We start from the raw sequence: 20948 nt of genomic DNA, 5'->3' as shown, positions 1-20948 counted from the left end.
TCTCCGTTACGTTTATACAACTCTTTACGTCAAATTGTTTGCCCTAAGACATATCATGAAATCTTTTGCCGGAGAAAAACTCCATTTTGCGACTCGAGTCGCATAATACAAGTGCGCGTATACATACCCCGTCCAAGAAAGGGAGAGACGAACACGACGGTGTGTCGTAGAATTTTTCCTCGTGGATTTAGCTCGCCTGCCAGTCTCCATATATATCTATTTCTAGAGAAAGTTATTGTAATAAAGCATAGCGCCGCTCGGATTTGGCCCTACCCTACTTTCTACCCCTCTTTTTCTCCGTCGAAAACGACCGCATAGCGCGGTGTGAATCAAATAACAGAGGCGAAAAGAGCTGAGGAAAAAAATCCGATTTTTCCGGCGAGAATTTCAGCGGTGTGTCGAAAAACGGTGGGAAATGGTGGGATTCTCTACGCTCGGCGCGTTTATGTCGCGATCCGCGAAATGCAGATCGCACCGGAGAGAAGAATTTTATTTCAACGATGCGAAATTCCGCTTGCATGTTATCCTGTCGGTCTAGCATGTATTTATCGATAAGCGTATTTGTTCAGCTTATCACATCCATATTCGCTTAAAAATCCTCGCTATTCCATTGTGATTATGCAATTCGGTCATATTTCGCTAATAAATGTTAATATAATATATGAAACAAAAAAAAAATCTTTTTTGAAATTGTTATGTTCTCTAAAAATGCTACCACGTACATTCTGACAAAAGTAAAGGTGCAATTAAGATATCTTTTGCCGAAGAATTTTCCAATTTTTCAATTTTAATGTAATAATCGCGTCTATAACAGATCAATTACTTTTTTGAATTGCATTACGGCAACAGGTGCAAATGCCAGATGTCATTTGTAATAGAAACATATGGTATTATTGATTTCTCGATTTCTCTAGTCTATATATACATATATACCTATATTTTCTGATACGCAAGAGAAAGAGAGAGAAATGTATCGGATTCATTTTTTTAATAGTTTTCGCAAATTTAAAAAAAAAATATTTGTAAGTAACAATCTGAGAGACATTGACTTTTACTGACTATAATTACATTTTAATTTTTATCATTAAAGAAATATCAGATATTAAAATTCTATAAGTTAAAAAATATAAATTTATTATTCACTCCATTCTCTTGAATATAATTTGTAAAATATTTAACAGTTTCTAGTAAAGTTTTATTTATTTAATTTTTTTAATAATACTCGCAAATTAATGAAATAAACGTTATAAACAAATTGAAAGTGTCGGCTTAAAGCAAAATGCACCGCACTTGAAAATAATGAAGTGAGTGTGTCTACACGACATCCTCGAGTGAATGTATCTACCTGTTCGAGAAGCAACTGAAAACTGGTAGAATTAATTAATTACGTCTAAGCGACATAAATTAAAGCGGAGTCACACCTCAAAGACTATGGCCAAAGAACATCCAACCTACAGTGAAAAGAAAAGCGTCGAAATGCCACAAAAGGATGAAGAGAGAAGTAAAGGAGTGGAAATAAAAAAAGCATGCATTAACATATATTCCTCATTCTATATTAGAAGGGAAGCTCGAGAAAGACACGAGAGACACAGATGATGTTTACAGAGAGAGAGAAGATGAGATAGACCGTCGTTGGTCTTCTCGGGTGACAATTATTTCTTGAATATATGTTGGAGCGCGGCGAGGAGAATGGCGAACGAGAGATGAGCGCGTTGCCCTGTCTTTTAATTTATGGTAAAAAATTTATGTACCGTCGACATTGTATTCAGATGTCCGAGAGAAACACACGTTTCGTATCCGTGGGTTCCTTTCCATCGGGTTTAAAAAGAAACGAGGATAGGACAGGCGGTGTGGTCCTGTGCAACGACGATACGCGAATACGTTCGTGCCTACGCCTTCGCCATTGTCATGTCGCTTTCTGAAAATTGCTTGACAGACACTATACAATATCGTGCGACTTACAGACCATAATTTGACCAGTTAATGCATTCATTAACGAGAAGATAATATATGAAGATAGAGAAATTGATTAAAGAAATCTCACATCTACAAATATGAAAAATTGACATTAAAATTCTTAATCTATTAACCTTACGTCATTATTAAATATAAAACAATGATTTATAGAACAAGTATAGATATTCGATATACAGAGAGATCAATAGATTGTATTCAATGCTAAAATTGGCATGCAAAAATATAAGTCAACATAATTTCCACTGATAATTCATAATAAACGCAGAAGATATAAAAGTTTAACATTCAAGAGAGTATAAAGTTTAACATTCAGGAGAGCTAATTATTTGACACAGATTTTTCTGAACGTTTAGTTATCTGATCGAGTTTTCATACGCTAATTTTAACTCGAGGTATTTCGTCTTTTAGAAAGTTTAATTAAAGACCTCTCTCTTTCTCCCGTTTTTCTCTAATATAAAGTTCGGATGGCAGTTAGAAAAGTTTAAACATCATTAACTGTATCTTACTGAAGGGGTTCAGTGCGAAGACAAGAAACTATACTAATCTTTTAATGAAGTAGATGCAAAGTTTTGCTGGAAAATTATCTCAAATAAAGTAAATCTGATGCAAAAAGGCGTTTTTATTAGCGTTAGTATAAGAATTTTCCCTTGCACACATTGTGTGCTGCCACATAAATAGTATATATATATATAATCAATTTTTTTTGTTGCATTATTTAGATAAAATTAAATATATTTTTCATAAAAGAATTCTGTTTCACTGTCACATTTAGAGATAAATATCTAAAAGAGAATATGTGTGAGAATATATTTTTTCTTAAATTCTTTACTTAAGAGAAATACGACGTACCTAAAGCTCGTAAAGAATTTAAAATCATTCTTAAGATGAATAAAGTATAACCACTACACAAGGGAATTTGATACTCGGAGTATTTAATATATTACACAAATGTTCAATTTATCACAGTTTGTAAACGACCGAGCAAGGGGCCATCGCTTTTAATTATCGAGTTTCGATGCTTTCACTTTTACACGCGCAGCATCTCGCATTCCAGCGCGGCCACAAAGCTTTTTCCACGTGAATATTTCCTTTTACGAAACATACGTACGTGGGCGAACGAAAGTCGATGAGATATGCCGTAGTTTGAAATTCCACGTACGATTGTAAATTTGTCAACGTGTCCGATACCGCTCCTGCTCGATACTTTCTATCCATCGAGAAACCAAATGTTCCTCACATTTTAACGCTTTTCACACGGCTCACAATTGTTCGACTAACTTTACCAGTGAAGAGATATAAAGGCAAAAGGTCCGATCCCTCGTATTTGTCGTTCTTCGCGGAACTATTGATTTCTGCGAAACGTAAGCCGGCCCTTCTCCACTGGTGCGAATCATTCTGTTTTGAGGGGATAGGCGTTATATTAAGCGGAAAGAAACTACCGGCCATCGTGCATCATTACTGAGGCTGGATAGAATGATCATAAAAGCGCGGTTACAATTTCAGAGAAATAATCGACCTAAACGAATCAGCTGTTTCGGACAAAAGAGTCGCGCGCTCCGCTTTAATTGATTTGATAAGCGTGTCGCTATAATTGCGACGAGTGTGAAAAGACGATAATGTCTTTTATCGAGATGCGATAGATGTATCAGTGGCGACGGCGAGAAAAGTTGATCGACCGGAAAATTACTCTTCTAGAAATGGACATTGGATTTATTAACATTCCTGATGCTGTAATATGAGTATGTAATGTGAATATGTATGCGATAATGAATTGACCACGAGTTTATTATACGAGTAGTTATAATAAATAAATTAGTGTAATTATATATTATATATATATATATATATATATATATATATATATATATTAATAAAATGCAATTTAATTTCTGTTCAAAATATTAATTCTTTTATATGTAACTTTCAGCTTTTTTTTAATACTTATGTAATTTACAAATATTATTATATACGAAGCATTTAGGAGGTCATAAACATTTTATGACAAATTTTAGTAGAATATAAATTAATATAATAAATCAAATTTGCACAATTTAAGTTTCAGTAATTGTAATTAAGTAACAAAGTATTGTTTGTGACAATAATAATTAATAACTATAATAATAATTAATAAACTTTGTTACATATGTCATACAGTGCACATAAAAATTAATTAAATATCAAATATTAAAACATTTGTTTCTCTCAAACTCTATCAAACTTGTATTATTTTTTTCACAAATATTATATATTATAAATTATATAAATTTACATTTCTTAAATCTGAATAGTTTTATATACGTGTCATTTTCGAAAATTATATAATCTCCTTAGCTTAATTCGCGTTTCCGTACTTGTCAATTAGCTAGAAAGCACATAGACGTTTCCCTGCAGCTTTATACCATATATAAAAAACCGGCCAAAAGTTTCGTGGAAGCTTTAAAAACTAATAAGGTAATACGGAGAAAAAGAAGAAGAAGCGTACTAAAAGCACCGACGCCTTTACGAGTTGTTCTGCTGAAAAATGAATCGGATCGTATCGCTGGCGAAAAGCGGAAGAAGCGGAAAGCATTTCGCGTTAAAAGGCGGAGGAAAGATCCCTTCTCGCATTTCGATAGATCTCTATCGCGTTTCAATGGATAGATGACGTGCTCGTTTCGATTCTTCAACGATAATGACGACATTAATGGTAAAAGAATACGTGACATTCATAATAAAACCATCAGTTGATGTATTCACGTGCGACTAAACGACTAGCGTTACTATTGTGTGAGAGAACAATAAACAGCAACATTTTCTACCGACTGAAATGCCAGACAGATAAACAGCAAACAATCGTCTCAGGAGTCGCAAAGTGTTTCTATTATACATAATAGAGAGGCTTTCTAAAACAACCCTTGGTCTTTGGAGACAGGTCACCTTTCTCCATATATATCGTCAGTGTGTGATAGAAAAAGCAATGCATACAATCGCAATTTATATATGTGTATACGTGTTTGTTTATAAATTTACTCGTATAAGCTGTTGATTTTGCAGTGAAAATGTATCCTTCTACGAAAGGATAACTAGTGATTTTACTCATTCTATATATGCAAATAGATAAGCTCTCTTAAGCTGGCAGGACCAAATGAGCAAAATCAAATGGGACCTAATGGATTATTTAGTACTTATTTTTTACTGTTTTGTACCACCAAAAATAATTTTGTACCTTACGTCAATTCAGAAAAAATCATGGCGCTGTTAACTTAATATTAAGCTAGCAGGACCAAAAGAAAAAATTTGAAAAATAAATAAAACAAAACAGATACAATTAGTAACTTCAAGGAGATCAGTGTCGCCAGAATGAATTAGATACAATTAGTATTGAATTTGTACAAATTTGTACCCCGTGCCAATTAAAAAATGGGTTTTATTACGATAGTTGAATATTAAGTTAGCAGGAACACCATTTTTTTTAATTGGCACGAAGTACAAATTTATTTTTGGTGGTACAAAGTTATTTTCGGTGATACAAATTAGTACAAATTCAGTACTAATCAGATCAGTTTTTATTTTTCATTTTTAATGGTTTTTATTACGATAGTTGAATATTAAGTTAGCAGGACCACAATTTTTTTTAATTGGCACGGGGTACAAATTTATTTTCGGTGGTACAAATTTGTACAAATTCAGTACTAATTGTATCTGTTTTGTTTTATTTATTTTTTTAATTTTTTCTTTTGGCCCTGCTAGCTTAATATTAAGTTAGCAGCGCCACGATTTTTTCTGAATTGGCATGGAGTACAAAATTATTTTTGGCGGTACAAAATAGTACAAAATAAGTACTAAATAATCCATTAGGTCCCATTTGATTTTGCTGATTTGGTCCTGCCAGCTTAAGAGAGCTGATATTCTTACGTGTAGTTTATCATAAGAGTTAATCAATTATGTTAACAATTGCTAATTATAAAGATTATAATTAGCTAATCGTAATTAAAGAATAATACGGTATATATGAAGTACGCATACCTTTTCCTTCGAATGTCGCCGTACATATGACAAGAGCAACAGCGCGCTACGTCTGTAAAGGTCGAGCGCCGAACACTGTGTGACGATGTAAGATAACAAATTCCTTATGCCTATAAAATAATATACGTAGGTATGCCGAATATCCTTTGTAAAAAATAGTGACGCGTCCTTGTTTGTATCCTTGGTATGCGTGACGTAGCAAGACACGGCATAGGACATAGTGGGGGAAGGCAAGTGGGGGAAAGGACCGCCGCGTCGCGTAGAAAGCAGAGAGACGAAAAAATTATTATTATTCAGCCAACACTCGAGAGTTAACAAGTACGTATTCGACATACATATGTCGTTTATATCAATAAAATTTTTCTACCTCATTGTCAGTAGCTTTCGATATACGATCTATCTGATTCTTTTGTAAAACTAGTTTTACTTACAACACCTTTCGTTCTCGAGTTTCAAATTAATTTTATTAATAAATGAGTGTATTACATTTTTTCGCTTCATCATTCGATCCTGCGATTCGTATTATCTCAATCTGAAAATGATTAATATATTACATCATCTCAATCCGCGAAAAATTCAAAGTGCGAAAAAGCATGTAAGGTATATTTAAAGATTATTATTAGAGAAATATGTATCGCCCGTAATAAAATAATAAAATTAATAGTTAATAATGTTAAATGGAAATCACGAGAAGTATTGCTATGATATGTTCGAAATAAGAATCGCAACTAGATACTAGATATGATGAAAGTCATAAAAATTAAACATACTTAGCATCATACGTTTTCAGATTTCCTCCGATTTGCATGCAAATATAATTTTCCAATCATTTTCAGATTAAACGTATAATAATATACAAATTAGATATTTGGCATACTTACGTATATTATTTTATAGGCATAACGAATTTGTTATCTTACATCGTCACACAGTGTTCGGCGCTCGACCTTTACAGACGTAGCGCACTGTTGCTCTTGTCATATGTACGGCGACATTCAACTATCGTAATAAAAACCATTAAAACATGAAAAATAAAAATTTATCTGATTAATACAGCATTTGTACTAATTTGTACCACCGAAAATAAATTTGTACCCCGTGCCAATTAAAAAATGGGTTTTATTACGATAGTTGAATATTAAGTTAGCAGGACCACAATTTTTTTTTAATCGGCACAGGATATAAAATTATTTTCGGTGGTACAAATTAGTACAAATGCTGTATTAATCAGATCAATTTTTATTTTTCATTTTTTAATGGTTTTTATTACGATAGTTGAATATTAAGTTAGCAGGACCACAATTTTTTATTAATTTGCACGGGGTACAAATTTATTTTCAGTGGTACAAAATTATTTTCGGTGGTACAAGTTTGTACAAATTGTATCTGTTTTGTTTTATTTATTTTTTAAATTTTTTCTTTTGGTCTTGCTAGCTTAATATTAAGTTAGCAGCGCCACGATTTTTTCTGAATTGGCATGGGGTACAAAATTATTTTTGGTGATACAAAATAGTACAAAATAAGTACTAAATAATCCATTAGGTCCCATTTGATTTTGCTAATTTGGTCCTGCCAGCTTAAGAGAGCTAAATAGATATCGTATCTATATATATTTGTGTAACGAAATGTCTCTCTGAGGAATGAGAAACGCACACTTACTAAAAGGTCTATTACTAAGAAGAACCTTTGTAGCAATGTATCTCAGTGCACGAAGGGTTAACAAACACTAGCGAATTTGCTTGTCTATATACAGACATGTCGACACATCACTTCGTACAACACACAGCCAACATGTATATACGGATAAGAACGTATATAGACGATCATATACCGGCGCGAGATAGTTGGTACGCTCTCGTACACAGAAAGCCATTTACGGAGAGGAAGATCTCGTACCTTTAAGAGAACACGTGAACTTAGGTAGATCCTAGCCACCCACGCCATCCATCCCAGCTTGATCCACACGACCTAGTCACAGTGGTCATTTGTGGTGGTCATTCGTGGTGGTCGCTGGAAACCATCTATCCATCGTAAGGAGATTTAGATAAACGAGCGGAGCTCGCCATTATAGATTACTCGTAAAATTTCATATTAAATAAAAACTCTGATCATACAAAACTAAAGCCTCCCAGGTATAGGCTGATTTTCCTGCAAAATTCGCATCAATCAATATCGTTTGGTTAATTCTACAGATTTTAATCCGTTTGTAATATTTCAGTTCATCAAGAGGATCTGTACGTGAAAGGACGTTTTAATGTTTTTTTTTTATTTTTCAACGAGATCGCGAGCCATCAAACCACGTTTTACAGCAGAGTGAAAACGTATGCTTTTATACTTTACGTAGTTACAAAACGAGTTTATCGAGCTAGATTAAAAGCACAGAGGTATTAGTTGAATTTTATATATGTTTATAAGACGATACATGACAAATATGTCTCATAATTAATGAAAAAAAATAATAATTAGTTTTTTGTAATTTGTTTAATTCTAATCATTAATTTAATTTAATTAGAATATCTCTACTTTACTAATTAAATGTTACTAATTAATATAATTATACATTTGTGTGTGATTTTCCTTACTTATAAAAGAATAAATTCTATAAATTGACTAATAGTTTTTATACACCTATCTATTGCATAAAAACACATTTATTTACAATTTTACATTAATTTACATTTTTAATTTCTTTTAATATCAGCATTTGTGTAGCGTAAATATATTTATAGATATAATGTAACATATTATATTCTTAATTCAATTGCGTAAAAAATTGTACTTTAAAAAATTATTTGAACAGATGCAGAAATTATCATTTCTTTTATTATAATTAGAATTTCTCCTGTTCGTATGTTGTAAATATCTGAACAATTTTAAAAATTATTAATCCAAATTAGAATTCAATTCTCTACTAGCCATCAACTAGAGAAATATACGATGCTATTTCTTCTAACATTTTTCTATTTTTAAATGCACGTGAAATATGTCGTAACTTATTCTGAAAATGATACTCTTGTTTCGAAACTGAAGTGTCACGATGGAGACAATGTGTATTTTAGGGATGCACTTACATTTTCTTGAGGTTCTCACGAGGGAATATTCGTGACGTAGCTGTTTCTCAAGAAACCAATATTCTATGAGTTCGTAAAAATCATCGGATGTCACTAACTTCAAGAATAGAATATGGAAGTGTATAGGAATATTATATGCACTATATCATGGATCGTACAATATTTAATAGTTTTATCAATGCAATACCCAGATACATTACAAAGACATATATCTCTTCATTACACATATATTAAATAATTTAAAAAAAAAGTTTGTTAAGAAAAAGTCACATAAATCGTCAAATGGAATAATCTAAAAAATATAGATCTGTGTATTTTTTTAAATTTGATTCTAAGTTTGAAGAAAAAATAAAATTGTTCTTTTCTTGCTTTTTATCAATCAATTATTACGATCACAATTGTTGTTGGTCACATTTCTGGTTTTCTGTCTCGGATATCCCGGATCGCAACGCAACCTCGCTTCTGCAATCGTCTTCAGGATAAACTTCTTAATTTCTTTTGTAGAAAAAGAATGGAATAGAGCCGCGGGACTCTTCTTGCACGCTCGATACGGCAGGTCAAAGAGAAGACCTGGTTGTCCCTTTAATGAAAGGGTCTTCGTTTGGTCTCTGTCTCTTTGCGACAGCGCCATTGTGATTATGGGTACCTCGGTTCTATCGGCTTGCCAACGCAATTATAGGAGCGTAAAGACTATTACGCATACGAGAAAAACGTGGGTGGGACAAAACACAAGGAAGAGAGACAAGAGAATGACTGTGGACGAATTACACATCGCAACGTAATTACGGCTTGTGGTACAACCGTGTTAAATATGTATATATATATAACCGACTGCACAGTAACGACACGATAGATATATCGTTCGAGTGTATGCGGCGTGTGCTCCATGCAAATATTACAAAGCAGCGGTGTGAAAACCGCACGTTTATTTTTAGCTGTACGCAAAATCCCATGTTTGATCCGCGAGTGCAAATACTCTGTGCGATTAACTAGCTGGATTGCTTCCGCAAACGACAATCTAAACATTGACAGAAAAATATTTAATATTTTCCTACTTAATGCGCTTTTAGGAAAATCATGCAGCAACCCGCTCGTAAAGATGTTACGTTTTTTGTCATTTTGTTTATTTTTCAATCCCAAAACGGTAAAAAAGATATCGACAAAAATGTTATCAAATAAAACAGATATTTTATATTCAAAGTTTCCACATTTTTCGCGCAGTAAATATTATGATGATAATACACGTTAACTTTTTGCATTTCGTCCGTTGACATTATGGAATTTTAAAATATACATGCATACTTTTTAGACCGCATTTCATGAGATAACTAAATAAAAAAATAAATCAAATTAACTTGTTAAAAAAAACATTCTTTTACCAATAAAAATTTTGTTACACCAAATTACTATTACAATATTAAGCTTTCCATTATGTATTAATACGATAACCTAAAAATTAAATAATAATCAAATAAAATAAATAAATAAAATTAAACTGAGAAGATTAAAATGAGGATTAAAATTTAACAGTAAAATCATTATGAACGATGAATTCAGAAAGTAAAGAAACAAAACGAAATTGACATAGATAAAAGATGAAATAAATAAAAAAAAAAAAAAAAAAAAAAAAAAAAATACATCGCGCCATAAATTGTTTGACCGGATAAAGCTCGAGATCTCTAGAGAGTCGTGCGTGTGTACTCTCGGAATTAGGAGCCCGGTGAGATCCCGCGAGGTTTAAGAAACGCGTATGTTATTTATCAAGAGGTAGTCGCCTCCAGAATTCAAATGTGCAAATTCCTTCGTTACTTGTATTTGACGACTTTTGTAAGAGATTTCTGATAGCAGCTATACATCAGCTACTTAACGCGCAGAGAATATAGGAAAAGAAAAAAATAAAATTTAAAGTAAAAATAATAATAAATAATATAGCACGAATAATTCAATAAAGACTGAACATTCCATTATGCATTAAGCTGCAATAACAAGTGTGTAATGCGATTATAAAATTTAAATTAAGTCTTTTAAATCAATAATCTTTATTAAATTTAATGTAAATAATAAATGTGATACGAGCCATTCTATAACCTTAATGAATAAAAGATATTATATTTCATATGTTTTCAACATATTGAAAAAAACAAAATAAAATAATATACATGAAATTTTAAGAGAATATGTATAACGAATATGTACAACTAATCAGTTAACAAGTAATTCCTTTTTGACATGTTTTATATTCACGCTAGTCTGAAATTTGACTCTAATATAGTGAAAGAATTAGATCAGTTGTGTCAGAAAGGCCATATCCCCATTTTTTTCGAAAATTTGATTTTCTGTCACCATTCAACACAGAATCAATTTGTGTCGCACGTTTTATGTGACAAGGCCATCTCTAACAACGTGGCATACGGTTCGTACAGCTATCCAATTATCTTCGTTCTGTTCTCGAAAATGTCACTTTATCATTTATTTTATCATTTTTTCTCGTCATATGTAAAATTTACTTTCATAAAGAGATATATTGCTTTTTAAATCTTTCGCTCACAAAATAAAATAAAATGAATGAAAAATAACAAATAGAATACACAAAAAATGTATTATAAGAATATTTAGACTAGTATAAAAATGAAATCTACAAAATATATAGAGTTACGTAACATGTAAAACAATATGTGTATCTGTATAAAAATATCTAAATAAAATCGTTTTAATGTGGAAAGGAAACATAGAAGAGAAAAGTTTCAAGTTCAGCGGAAAATGAACCAATCGAGTATCCTGATGATAGTGAAAAGATGGATGGATGGATGAACGAATGAAGAGAAGAGAGGACGGATTTCCGGGAAATTCAGGAAACGACGAAACGCACGGTCTCACATAACGGTCGTTTATGTTCGTATTTCACGCAGCGGCGAATTCGTAGATGGGCTACTATTGTGGAACAGAATTCTATATCGTATAAAAATGGAAGAAAGAGAGAGAGAGAGAGAGAGAGAGAGAGAGAGAGAGAAGGCGAGAGATACTAAAGATCACGGACCATTGTGTCGTTGAAATTTCACACTGGCAAGAATCTAGCGTAATATGCGACGGCGTATTCAATTTCCCGCCTGAACTAGGTGAACTGAAAAAAATACCATTGAAAAATAATAATATAAAAAAGAAATAATGGATAATGGAATATCGTTCGATAAGATTCGAGATAAATTCAAGTACATTAATTACATTAGGCACAAAATGCAAATATTTATAAAAATTAATAATAATATATATATGTATATGAAGCAATGAAATGCCTATATAAATATAACAATGTTTGAATACTCATTATGTTTATTTTGTCTAAATAATATATTTGATTTGAATCTTTTCGTTGACTCAATTACGACAGATGGCAAAATAATTGATCACGAGCTTTGCATTTTCAGCCGATGCATGCCGAATTGGCATGCAAGTTCTATACGTCCGTTTGATGCTTCTCGATTTGCAACGCCGATATAATCTTGCGAAAACGAAAGTGGCCGTCGATCTCATATCGGTTTGCGGTCGAGAGCCATTGGGAGAACCGCAGTGCCACCCGCGTGGCCGGTCAGCGGGCAGAGCAGGCTCCTTTGGAGACCAAGTGTGAGACGAAGAGAATAGAGATGTAGAGTAGCCGCGGCAGGAACAGAGACAGAGATAAAAGTGAGAGAAAGACGGAACAGGGGACTCTCTTCGAACCGAGAGGAGGAGTACGGCGTATTTTATGGGTTCTCTCAAGCCACATTGTCGTTTTATTTCCCATTATTTAAGTGCCAAGGCAGGTTAACAAAAACCAGTCGCGGTGCCACCACATTATTCCCGGCGTCCGCGAAGCATGATGCGTCTAATGAGTTTCTCGGCGGAGCCGTGCCGTCATCTTCGCCGACTCTGTCGTTTTCGTCGTCGTCGTCGTCGTCGTCGTCGTCGTCGTCGTCGTCGTCGCCAACGTTCCTTTCAACGACCAATAATGCGATTACCTCGTTCCTCGGTAGAAATTGCTTGAAATTTCCTTCTCTAGCTCTTTTCTCCGCGTGGCTCTCCGACCAAACGATAATTTGCCCATTAAACGATGTCAAGAATTAGCTCGACAAATATATAATCTCACTGACAAGTCGTAAATATATTCATTTAGATTTCACTAGTCTTTTATCAATGTAATTCGCATCTTTAATATGCATTACGTGATTGTATATGATGCGTTTTAGATTTTTTTTACTAGTCTCATCCAGCGGAAAACTTTTGTAAAGTGACACTTTATTCTCTTCCATTTTCTTTACAAATTTTAAAAAGTAAGATTTCAACATCGCTCTTTTATGTCTATTAAAAATATTTGTAATATTGTTCTTGACAACGGTGTTATGATATAACTGATACTGTTTCGTGTAAAATAAGATGATGATATAAATACATTTTACGTGTGCCTGTGCATGTGTGTATAATTTTCTCTCTCTCTCTCTCTCTCTCTCTCTCCCCACCCCCCTCTCTCTTTTTTACTTTAGATTTTTTCTTTCTGCAAACATTTACATTGTACACATATGCTCTCCTGCATAATAACCCTATACTAAAATCCCCTTTATGGTCTCGACCCTTTCATGAACCGTAAGCTTTTGTTTGATTGTATGTTCTGCAATTCACTAATTACCTCGTCGTTATAGCAACCTCTTTACACTAAACTGACGTGTAATAACACGAACATTGGGATAGACGGTTCCGATTAGAAGCGTTACTGATTACAGTGTATTGGGTTATGTCATGTCATTGATTGAATTATTCCCACGTATGCCTCGTGCATCTTTCGTTATTTCTTTTGCGAATATAATTAACTCTCTGCAATTTGTGTTTTATCTTCTTTCCTCCCGCAATTTGCAACGTAATAATTCAGAGTCATAATTCGATTTCTTTTCATCTAGCGTGTATACATATATAAATTTCGAGATAAATATTTCCTTTCAAAATAATTTTAAGGAATATTAAAAGATAAAAAATAAAAAATAGACGAAAGAAATACATAAGATTTTATATTTAAGAATAATATGCTTGCGACGAAATTTTCATACGCATTTAAATTTTGAAGTACGAAGCCTCCAATAATGCGTGTTAAACGATACTATCTTCGTCGATGAAAATTCCAGTCTTTCAGCGAACACCGTTTCGAATCGATTCACGATACACCGACGATGAGATCCAGAATCGTGTCGTTAGCCCTTGGCGAGTCCCGTTATTAGGATGGCATGCGGGCAGACCAGCCGGTCCATCCGAAGAGACGCGAAGAGGCGCGCGAGTAGGCGAACGGACCGGATGGAAGGAACAGCAACGGCAGGAGCAGCAGCAACAGGAGGAGCGGCAGCAGCAGCAGCAGCTGTGGCGGATAACGCCAACGAGTGATGCTGACGTTGATGCATGACGTAGAAATTAAAAGAAGACGATGAGCGGCGACGGCGACGGTGAAGTAACCGCTCAATGTGTGCCCAACTCAGCGCGAGTGAAAATGCCGACAATAAAGCGAGACTGAAGAGCTCGCGTTTGAGTGGGAGGTGGGAGAGACAGCAGTAGCGCAATAATCCGCGTAACAAACCGGTCATGCTTTTTCGACAGCTCATCGTTTTTCGAGAACCCTAAGAGCCGCGGCTAGATTCGCACCCCCTTCCACGCGAAGCCCTCTCGACGGACCGCCACTCCCGTTTTTCTCGCGCGAGATCGCGCAAATAAAAGAGCGCACAGGCCGGCGGCTCTCGCGAACGAAATAAACTAGATTGCAAGTTACGTAATATCTGATACCCGAAGGCGCATTCGAAAAAATATGATGTAGCTGCATTTACGGCGGGTGCTCTTTAATTAAAGCTCGTTTCAGGCGTGAAAACTGGTTTAACGCCTCAGCTGAGCGAGAAATTTATATTATTTCGTAGCGCGGATAGCTCGGTTAATTTTTCAACTGCGTGAATATCGAGTTAAATTCAAAAATTTATTATACTATCTTTCTGCGTGTATTACTGATATGTTCAATTTTGCAGTACGCACATAATGCTGGCAATAATAAATTAATTTGTTCCTATATAAAATTTACACAAATTATGGTCTCGAATGAAAACAGTAAATCTGCTTTCATGTCGAGAGCTTTTGTTAGAGAAAAATTTATCTTTTTCACATTAATCTCTCTCTCTCTCTCTCTCTAATTTACTTTTACAAATATAATAAAAAAATTTGTATATACATAATGATGAAAAAGATGTATATTCAATATATAATATTGACAACAATATTAAATTGCAATATTAAATACGAAATACTAAATCGATATGCGTATAAAATGTTAACTTCGCTAAAGAATCATGCACGAGAGAAATTTCGCCTGTTTCTGAAATTCTGCGGTAGCAGGGAATTAAAAGCGGGCAATGAGAATATTCTCGGTAATAATCCTATGAATTTCATCTCTCGGCCGCAGCAATCGCTGCACCATACGATTACATATAGCTAGCGATTCTTCTATTCAAGTCAAGCGTGTCGAATAACGTCCTATAATAGATTTCGCTCAATTGACTCCATGCAAACGACCTATTCTCCTGCACTTTTGCAAACATTGCGGAAACATTGTAATTTTTATACGCATCATATGCTGAATTTATTTTTAATATACGTACAATGTAAAAACTCAATAAAGACAAAAAATATTCACTTACATTTACACTTTATTTTTAGACGTATCATAATAAATACTATTATTTTGTTATAATAAAATTATAACTAATTTTTTATGTATTTTAATTTCAATCACACATAATATCATTGTAAGATATTACCATGATATATGTATGTATATATTTATGTATTTTAATGTGTAGTCATATGTATGTATTTTAAGATGTATGTATGCTTGTGTATTTAAAAAAAACTGTTTATATCAAGTTTTACAGCTTTCTGCAACAAAAATTCAGTAAATTTTGTCACTTTAAATTATGCTATTCAATAAATGTGGTCTTTTACTGTTCTATCTTATCGTTTAGATTTTGTTAGACATGCGATAAAAATATCGCATGACACAAAATTCGATATAAGTCAACATCAAACCAATATAATTTTCATGTATATGCATTTGGACAAAAAATGCTTGATATTCGAACAAAATGTGAATATCTCGGTAAAAGATTATTAATAAAAAAATTCAACATTTGCAACTAAAAACAAATTAAATATATAAACAAAGAAATAGCTTAAAAATTTATGGATTTAGATTGATCTAATGACTAACGTAAGTGTTGTTAAAATTATTGGGGACCGTTATTGATAAGTTATATATTATACTTAATAAAATTTTATTAAAAAATGATACACATAAGAAGAGAATATTTGAGCGGTATTTGAAAAAATTAATTTTTGGACGTATATTTTTATTTTTTAGAATACCTCTAATAATTATTATAAAGAATATAAATTGTCGCAAATTTATTAATATAAAATAATGCTTCAAACTATTGTTTGAAAAATGCATCTTTTTTTGATATTTGAAAAACAAAATATTGTCAAGGTCTTGATACGTATCATTGCGTGTACGTACATACATACATACATACATACATACATACATACATACATACATACATACATACATACATACATACATACACACATACATACATACACACATACATACATACACATCATATCAGAAACTGTTGTAAAATTCAAGAATCTCACAAATGCATACGAAGGTAATTTCCCTTGCGAAATACTGAGCGGAAGTCTAGCAGGCTTCCGCAGAAACTAAGCGTTATAAGGAATACAGTTTGAAAGACTCTGTTTAGAATTATCATTTAAAACAGTATACATAATAGAGAGGGAAGGAGAGTGAGAGAGAGAGAGAGAGAGAGAAAGAGAAAAAGAGGAGAAATTGCATTAATGACAAATAAATCACTATGTATTAATTATTAAATAAATAAATAACAGTAAAAAATTACACAACTTGAATTGTTTAGAGCAGTATTGATCTCTTGGTTGTTAAATTATTTAATTAAAAAACAAAATAATAAAGATAAAAGATACTTTAATATAAACATACAAAAATTTCAAAACTAAAATATTTTTAAAATAAATCTGTCATTTTATATTTTATTTCAAGTTTTTATGTGATTTAATTACATTTTATTGCATTCTACGATAGATTATATATATATATATATATATATATATAATGCTAAATATTTATTGCAAATACTTCAGTATTAAAAATTTGCATAATGTTATCTTTTTTTCTAACACAAACGTGTTTGTCTTTGTTTATTAAGAGCTAATTATTTAGCAAGACACGGTAATAGTTATGTTACGGTCTTGCTGCTATTCACGCAAAATGCATAATTTATAGATGATAATATGCGAGTTATTCGAACGAATGATTCTTCTAACAAAAGCTTGCGCGTCCAGTATTAAACTGCCCCCAATCAAATATTCATTATATTCATATTAAGTGCAATATCCTTTGCGCGTAAAATCATGAATATTAATTAAACATTCCGAGATTATATGATTCGGCGGATAAGATTTTGGTCGTTAGAAAAGCAGAATGACGACAGATTCATGCGCACATAAAGTGACAAATTATAAAATATGAAGCATTCCATCACGACCGACTTCTATTTCACACTCACGGTTATTTCCTTGAAAACGGCAGCTATAAAATCTCACATTCTTCAGAAAAACAGAAAGAAAGAAAGAGACAGTGGTGACAATTAGACCAAAACTCGATAAACTAGACACATAAACTTCTCATAAGCATGAATATCAAATACGACATGTGGTTTTTATCTTTCTCGCTAACTTCTGTTAGGTTACTTGTACAACAATTTCATCTAACTTTCCATTAAAAAAATCATTGTACAAAAGTGGTAATTTGCTTTTAAAGCAGAAACAACGATGTATATATTTCTTTCTTTTTTCCTCCTATTCGTTTACACATAAATGTCATTTTATTGTTCTGTTTATATTTCAGATAGTAATAAATATATATTTTTTTCAATTTTATATATTAAAAATTTGATTAAAAAAGACTATTATCTAACACATTTCAAATATTTGCTATATTACTCACCAATATTTCAAAATGGAGTGACTACTTAGAGAAACTGACACTCACCTGAAACAAAATAAAGAGAGAAAAATTAATATATATACTTATTTAAGTAATTTATTAAATCCTATATTAAAGAAAGAGAGAAAGTTTGTTTATTGCAATCAATGTGTATAAAAATATGTTTCAAATATGGGTTAGATTATAAAATACTATTTAAATAGAATATACAACTATTCCCAAATCCCGTTCAAGTTTATGCCTATTGTGTGTGCGTGTGTGTGTGAGAGAGAGAGAGAGAGAAAAAGAGAGGGAATAATTAATATTCATTGCATTGAAAAAAATAACGAAAAATAACGAGCGTGACAATTTCATTGACGTTAATTGAACCTGTCGCATATATTAAACTTTTAATAAAAACGGCAAATTACTAAAGCTTGTTTCGCACCAATAAAATTGCGAATTTACGATAACTTTGCGCGTTTTGCTCTTTTGTGTGGAAATCTCTATTTTTCTCTCTGAATTTTTTTTACCATATTAAAAATCTTGAGAAACATTGTAGCAAAAATATTAAAAGATTTATATATATGTATGTATATATACACATATATAATTTATATAAAATTATTTGTCTAAATAAGTACTCTAAAGTCGTAAAATTTACAATTTCTAAAATATTCCTAAAATATATTTATTATAAAAATTATCTCATATTTTGTATAACATATGTAACGTGTAAACATATAAAATTAAAAATTTGAAATAAGTAATAAAAATGCAGTAAAAATAGTTAATAATGAAATAAAACTTTTTTTTTATACATTTAACTCGTATAAACGTAAAACATTGCCAATGAAAGTAGATACAGATACAATGAGAACTCTCCAAGAACTTCATTGTACCAAGTATATATAATATCAAGCATATGCCACAAACATGCTAACTTTCCTACGTTTGCCAAAGTTGGTAATTTATTTACTAAATAACTTCTAACTTTAGCAATTTGTTTTCTTGATGACAAGGTTACTTGAAAACTAACATTATCTAAGCGTCGTAACGGGCTGATGACTAACATACTAATTTTCAAAGTTTCTAAATGTTTACATCATTATTCTTACATATCTAATATCCATGGTAATATCACATTTAATAACATCTAAAATAATGAAGCCGCATAAGAACCATATTAGAAATTATTTTCCCTTCCTATCATTTATCTTTACAATTTTTTTTCTTTTTTAATATTCAAGCTGTAAATCTCAATATCAATAAAAAAAATATAATATTGCTGTTCTTTACATTTTAGAAGGAAAAAAAGAAAAATATATCAAGCATTGTGTGTGTGTGTGTGTGTGTGTGTGTGTGTGTGTGTGTGCTGGATGTTCCAAATTGCGATTCCTATGATAAACGTATCAATAAATATAACAAGTCTACATTAATAGATATCGCGATTAATTACACTGCGCTATCCTATTTATTCTATAGTCTGCGAACTGTGTGCGTTACACGTCTCATTACGTAGAAATTCGCGGCTGTGTGTGGCCGAGCAAGCGTAGGTTATTCAAATTCCCCCTGAATGCGTAATTATACGCACGTTTGCTACACAAGCGGTTACTACGTACGACCAGCGTCTACGAACTGCAAGTAACATGTGTCGCAACAAACGTGTCTCACGTAATACGCAGCAAAGTGCTCGTCCGTTCCTCTCAGTTACTCACGCGCCCAATTGCAATCGATTTGCGATTACATCAATGTAATAGGTAAGCATCTGATATTGCAAGGTATGTGGAAGTTGCATCGATTATTTGATAAATATTATACACATACAAATAATCTCCTTATTGAACGCATATATAATTTTAACTATAATTTGATATAAATATTTATGTACCTGTAACAGACAAATTATGTATTAAGTTATAATATTAGATAACATTTTTTATTCAGTTGTCTCGTTTACATTAAAATTTAATAAGTTTAGTAAAATATAATTATTTGATTAAATAAAATTTTTTCTGACCTAATTAATCTAAAGTCGATGTAAAAAAAAATCAAGATAAAAAGATCGTATTTACTAAAGACTTTCTTACTATATATATCTACAAAATTTAAATAAATCCATTAATGCAGATGTAATGTATCCATTTTGTAACTTTAATAAATATATTATTGATAGCAACAAGTCAGCTATTTCAGAAATCGTATATCATTGAACCACGGATAAATTCTGTATTATTAGCGATATGTATGAGAAAGCATATATATTAACCATACGTCATACACATCCGTTACAAAATTTATGTCGAAATTACAATAATGACAGAAATTGTGCGTAATGTTTGATAACAACATTCAGCTAAGTCGAAGAAAATTATCGCATTGATATTATTACTTAAATATATTTTTTATTTAGGTTTCTTATAATGTGCATATTTTTCTAGACATATGTATACTTATTTATTAATATTCCAAATATTTATTAACGTTACAAACATTTATTACTACACACACACACACACACACACACACACACACACACACACACACACACACACACAGAGGCACGCACATGGATACACACAGAAAAAAATAGAAAATATAATGGGTGATATTGATAAATATTTGGAAAATAAATATATAGAAGTTAGTTGTTTAGAAAAATATTTGGTAAAAAAAAAGCTGCCTGCGATAAAAGCATGATATAATTTAGATTAATTATTAATATTCATCAAAATCTCATTTACGTCCAGCGTCTTGAGCGATCTAATTTGTATAATTAATATTCTAATTAATTTTACGCATAGAATTCTTTGTAGAAT

The 20948-nt window shown here is 32.1% G+C and overlaps 1 protein-coding gene across 5 annotated transcripts in view; it reads right to left on the bottom strand.

Moving 5' to 3' along the window:
• Window positions 1–20948, bottom strand: part of LOC140665580 (uncharacterized) — a 310049-nt gene that overhangs the window by 239440 nt on the left and 49661 nt on the right. Inside the window, exon 1 of one of the 5 annotated variants that reach the window (XM_072891856.1) lies at window positions 5983–6593. The exons of the other annotated variants lie outside the window; for them this stretch is intronic. Coding sequence (XP_072747957.1) covers window positions 5983–6315 — 333 coding nt within the window. The 5' untranslated portion in view covers window positions 6316–6593. Of the gene's footprint in view, window positions 1–5982; window positions 6594–20948 lie in introns of those variants that run through there. 5 annotated transcript variants of the gene reach the window in all.

This window comes from Anoplolepis gracilipes, chromosome 5 (assembly GCF_047496725.1).
Source record: "Anoplolepis gracilipes chromosome 5, ASM4749672v1, whole genome shotgun sequence".
In the NCBI taxonomy this organism is placed as follows: Eukaryota; Metazoa; Arthropoda; class Insecta; order Hymenoptera; family Formicidae; genus Anoplolepis; species Anoplolepis gracilipes.
Note: the sequence above shows the minus strand (reverse complement) of the source record. Positions and strands in the feature narration are given on the sequence as shown.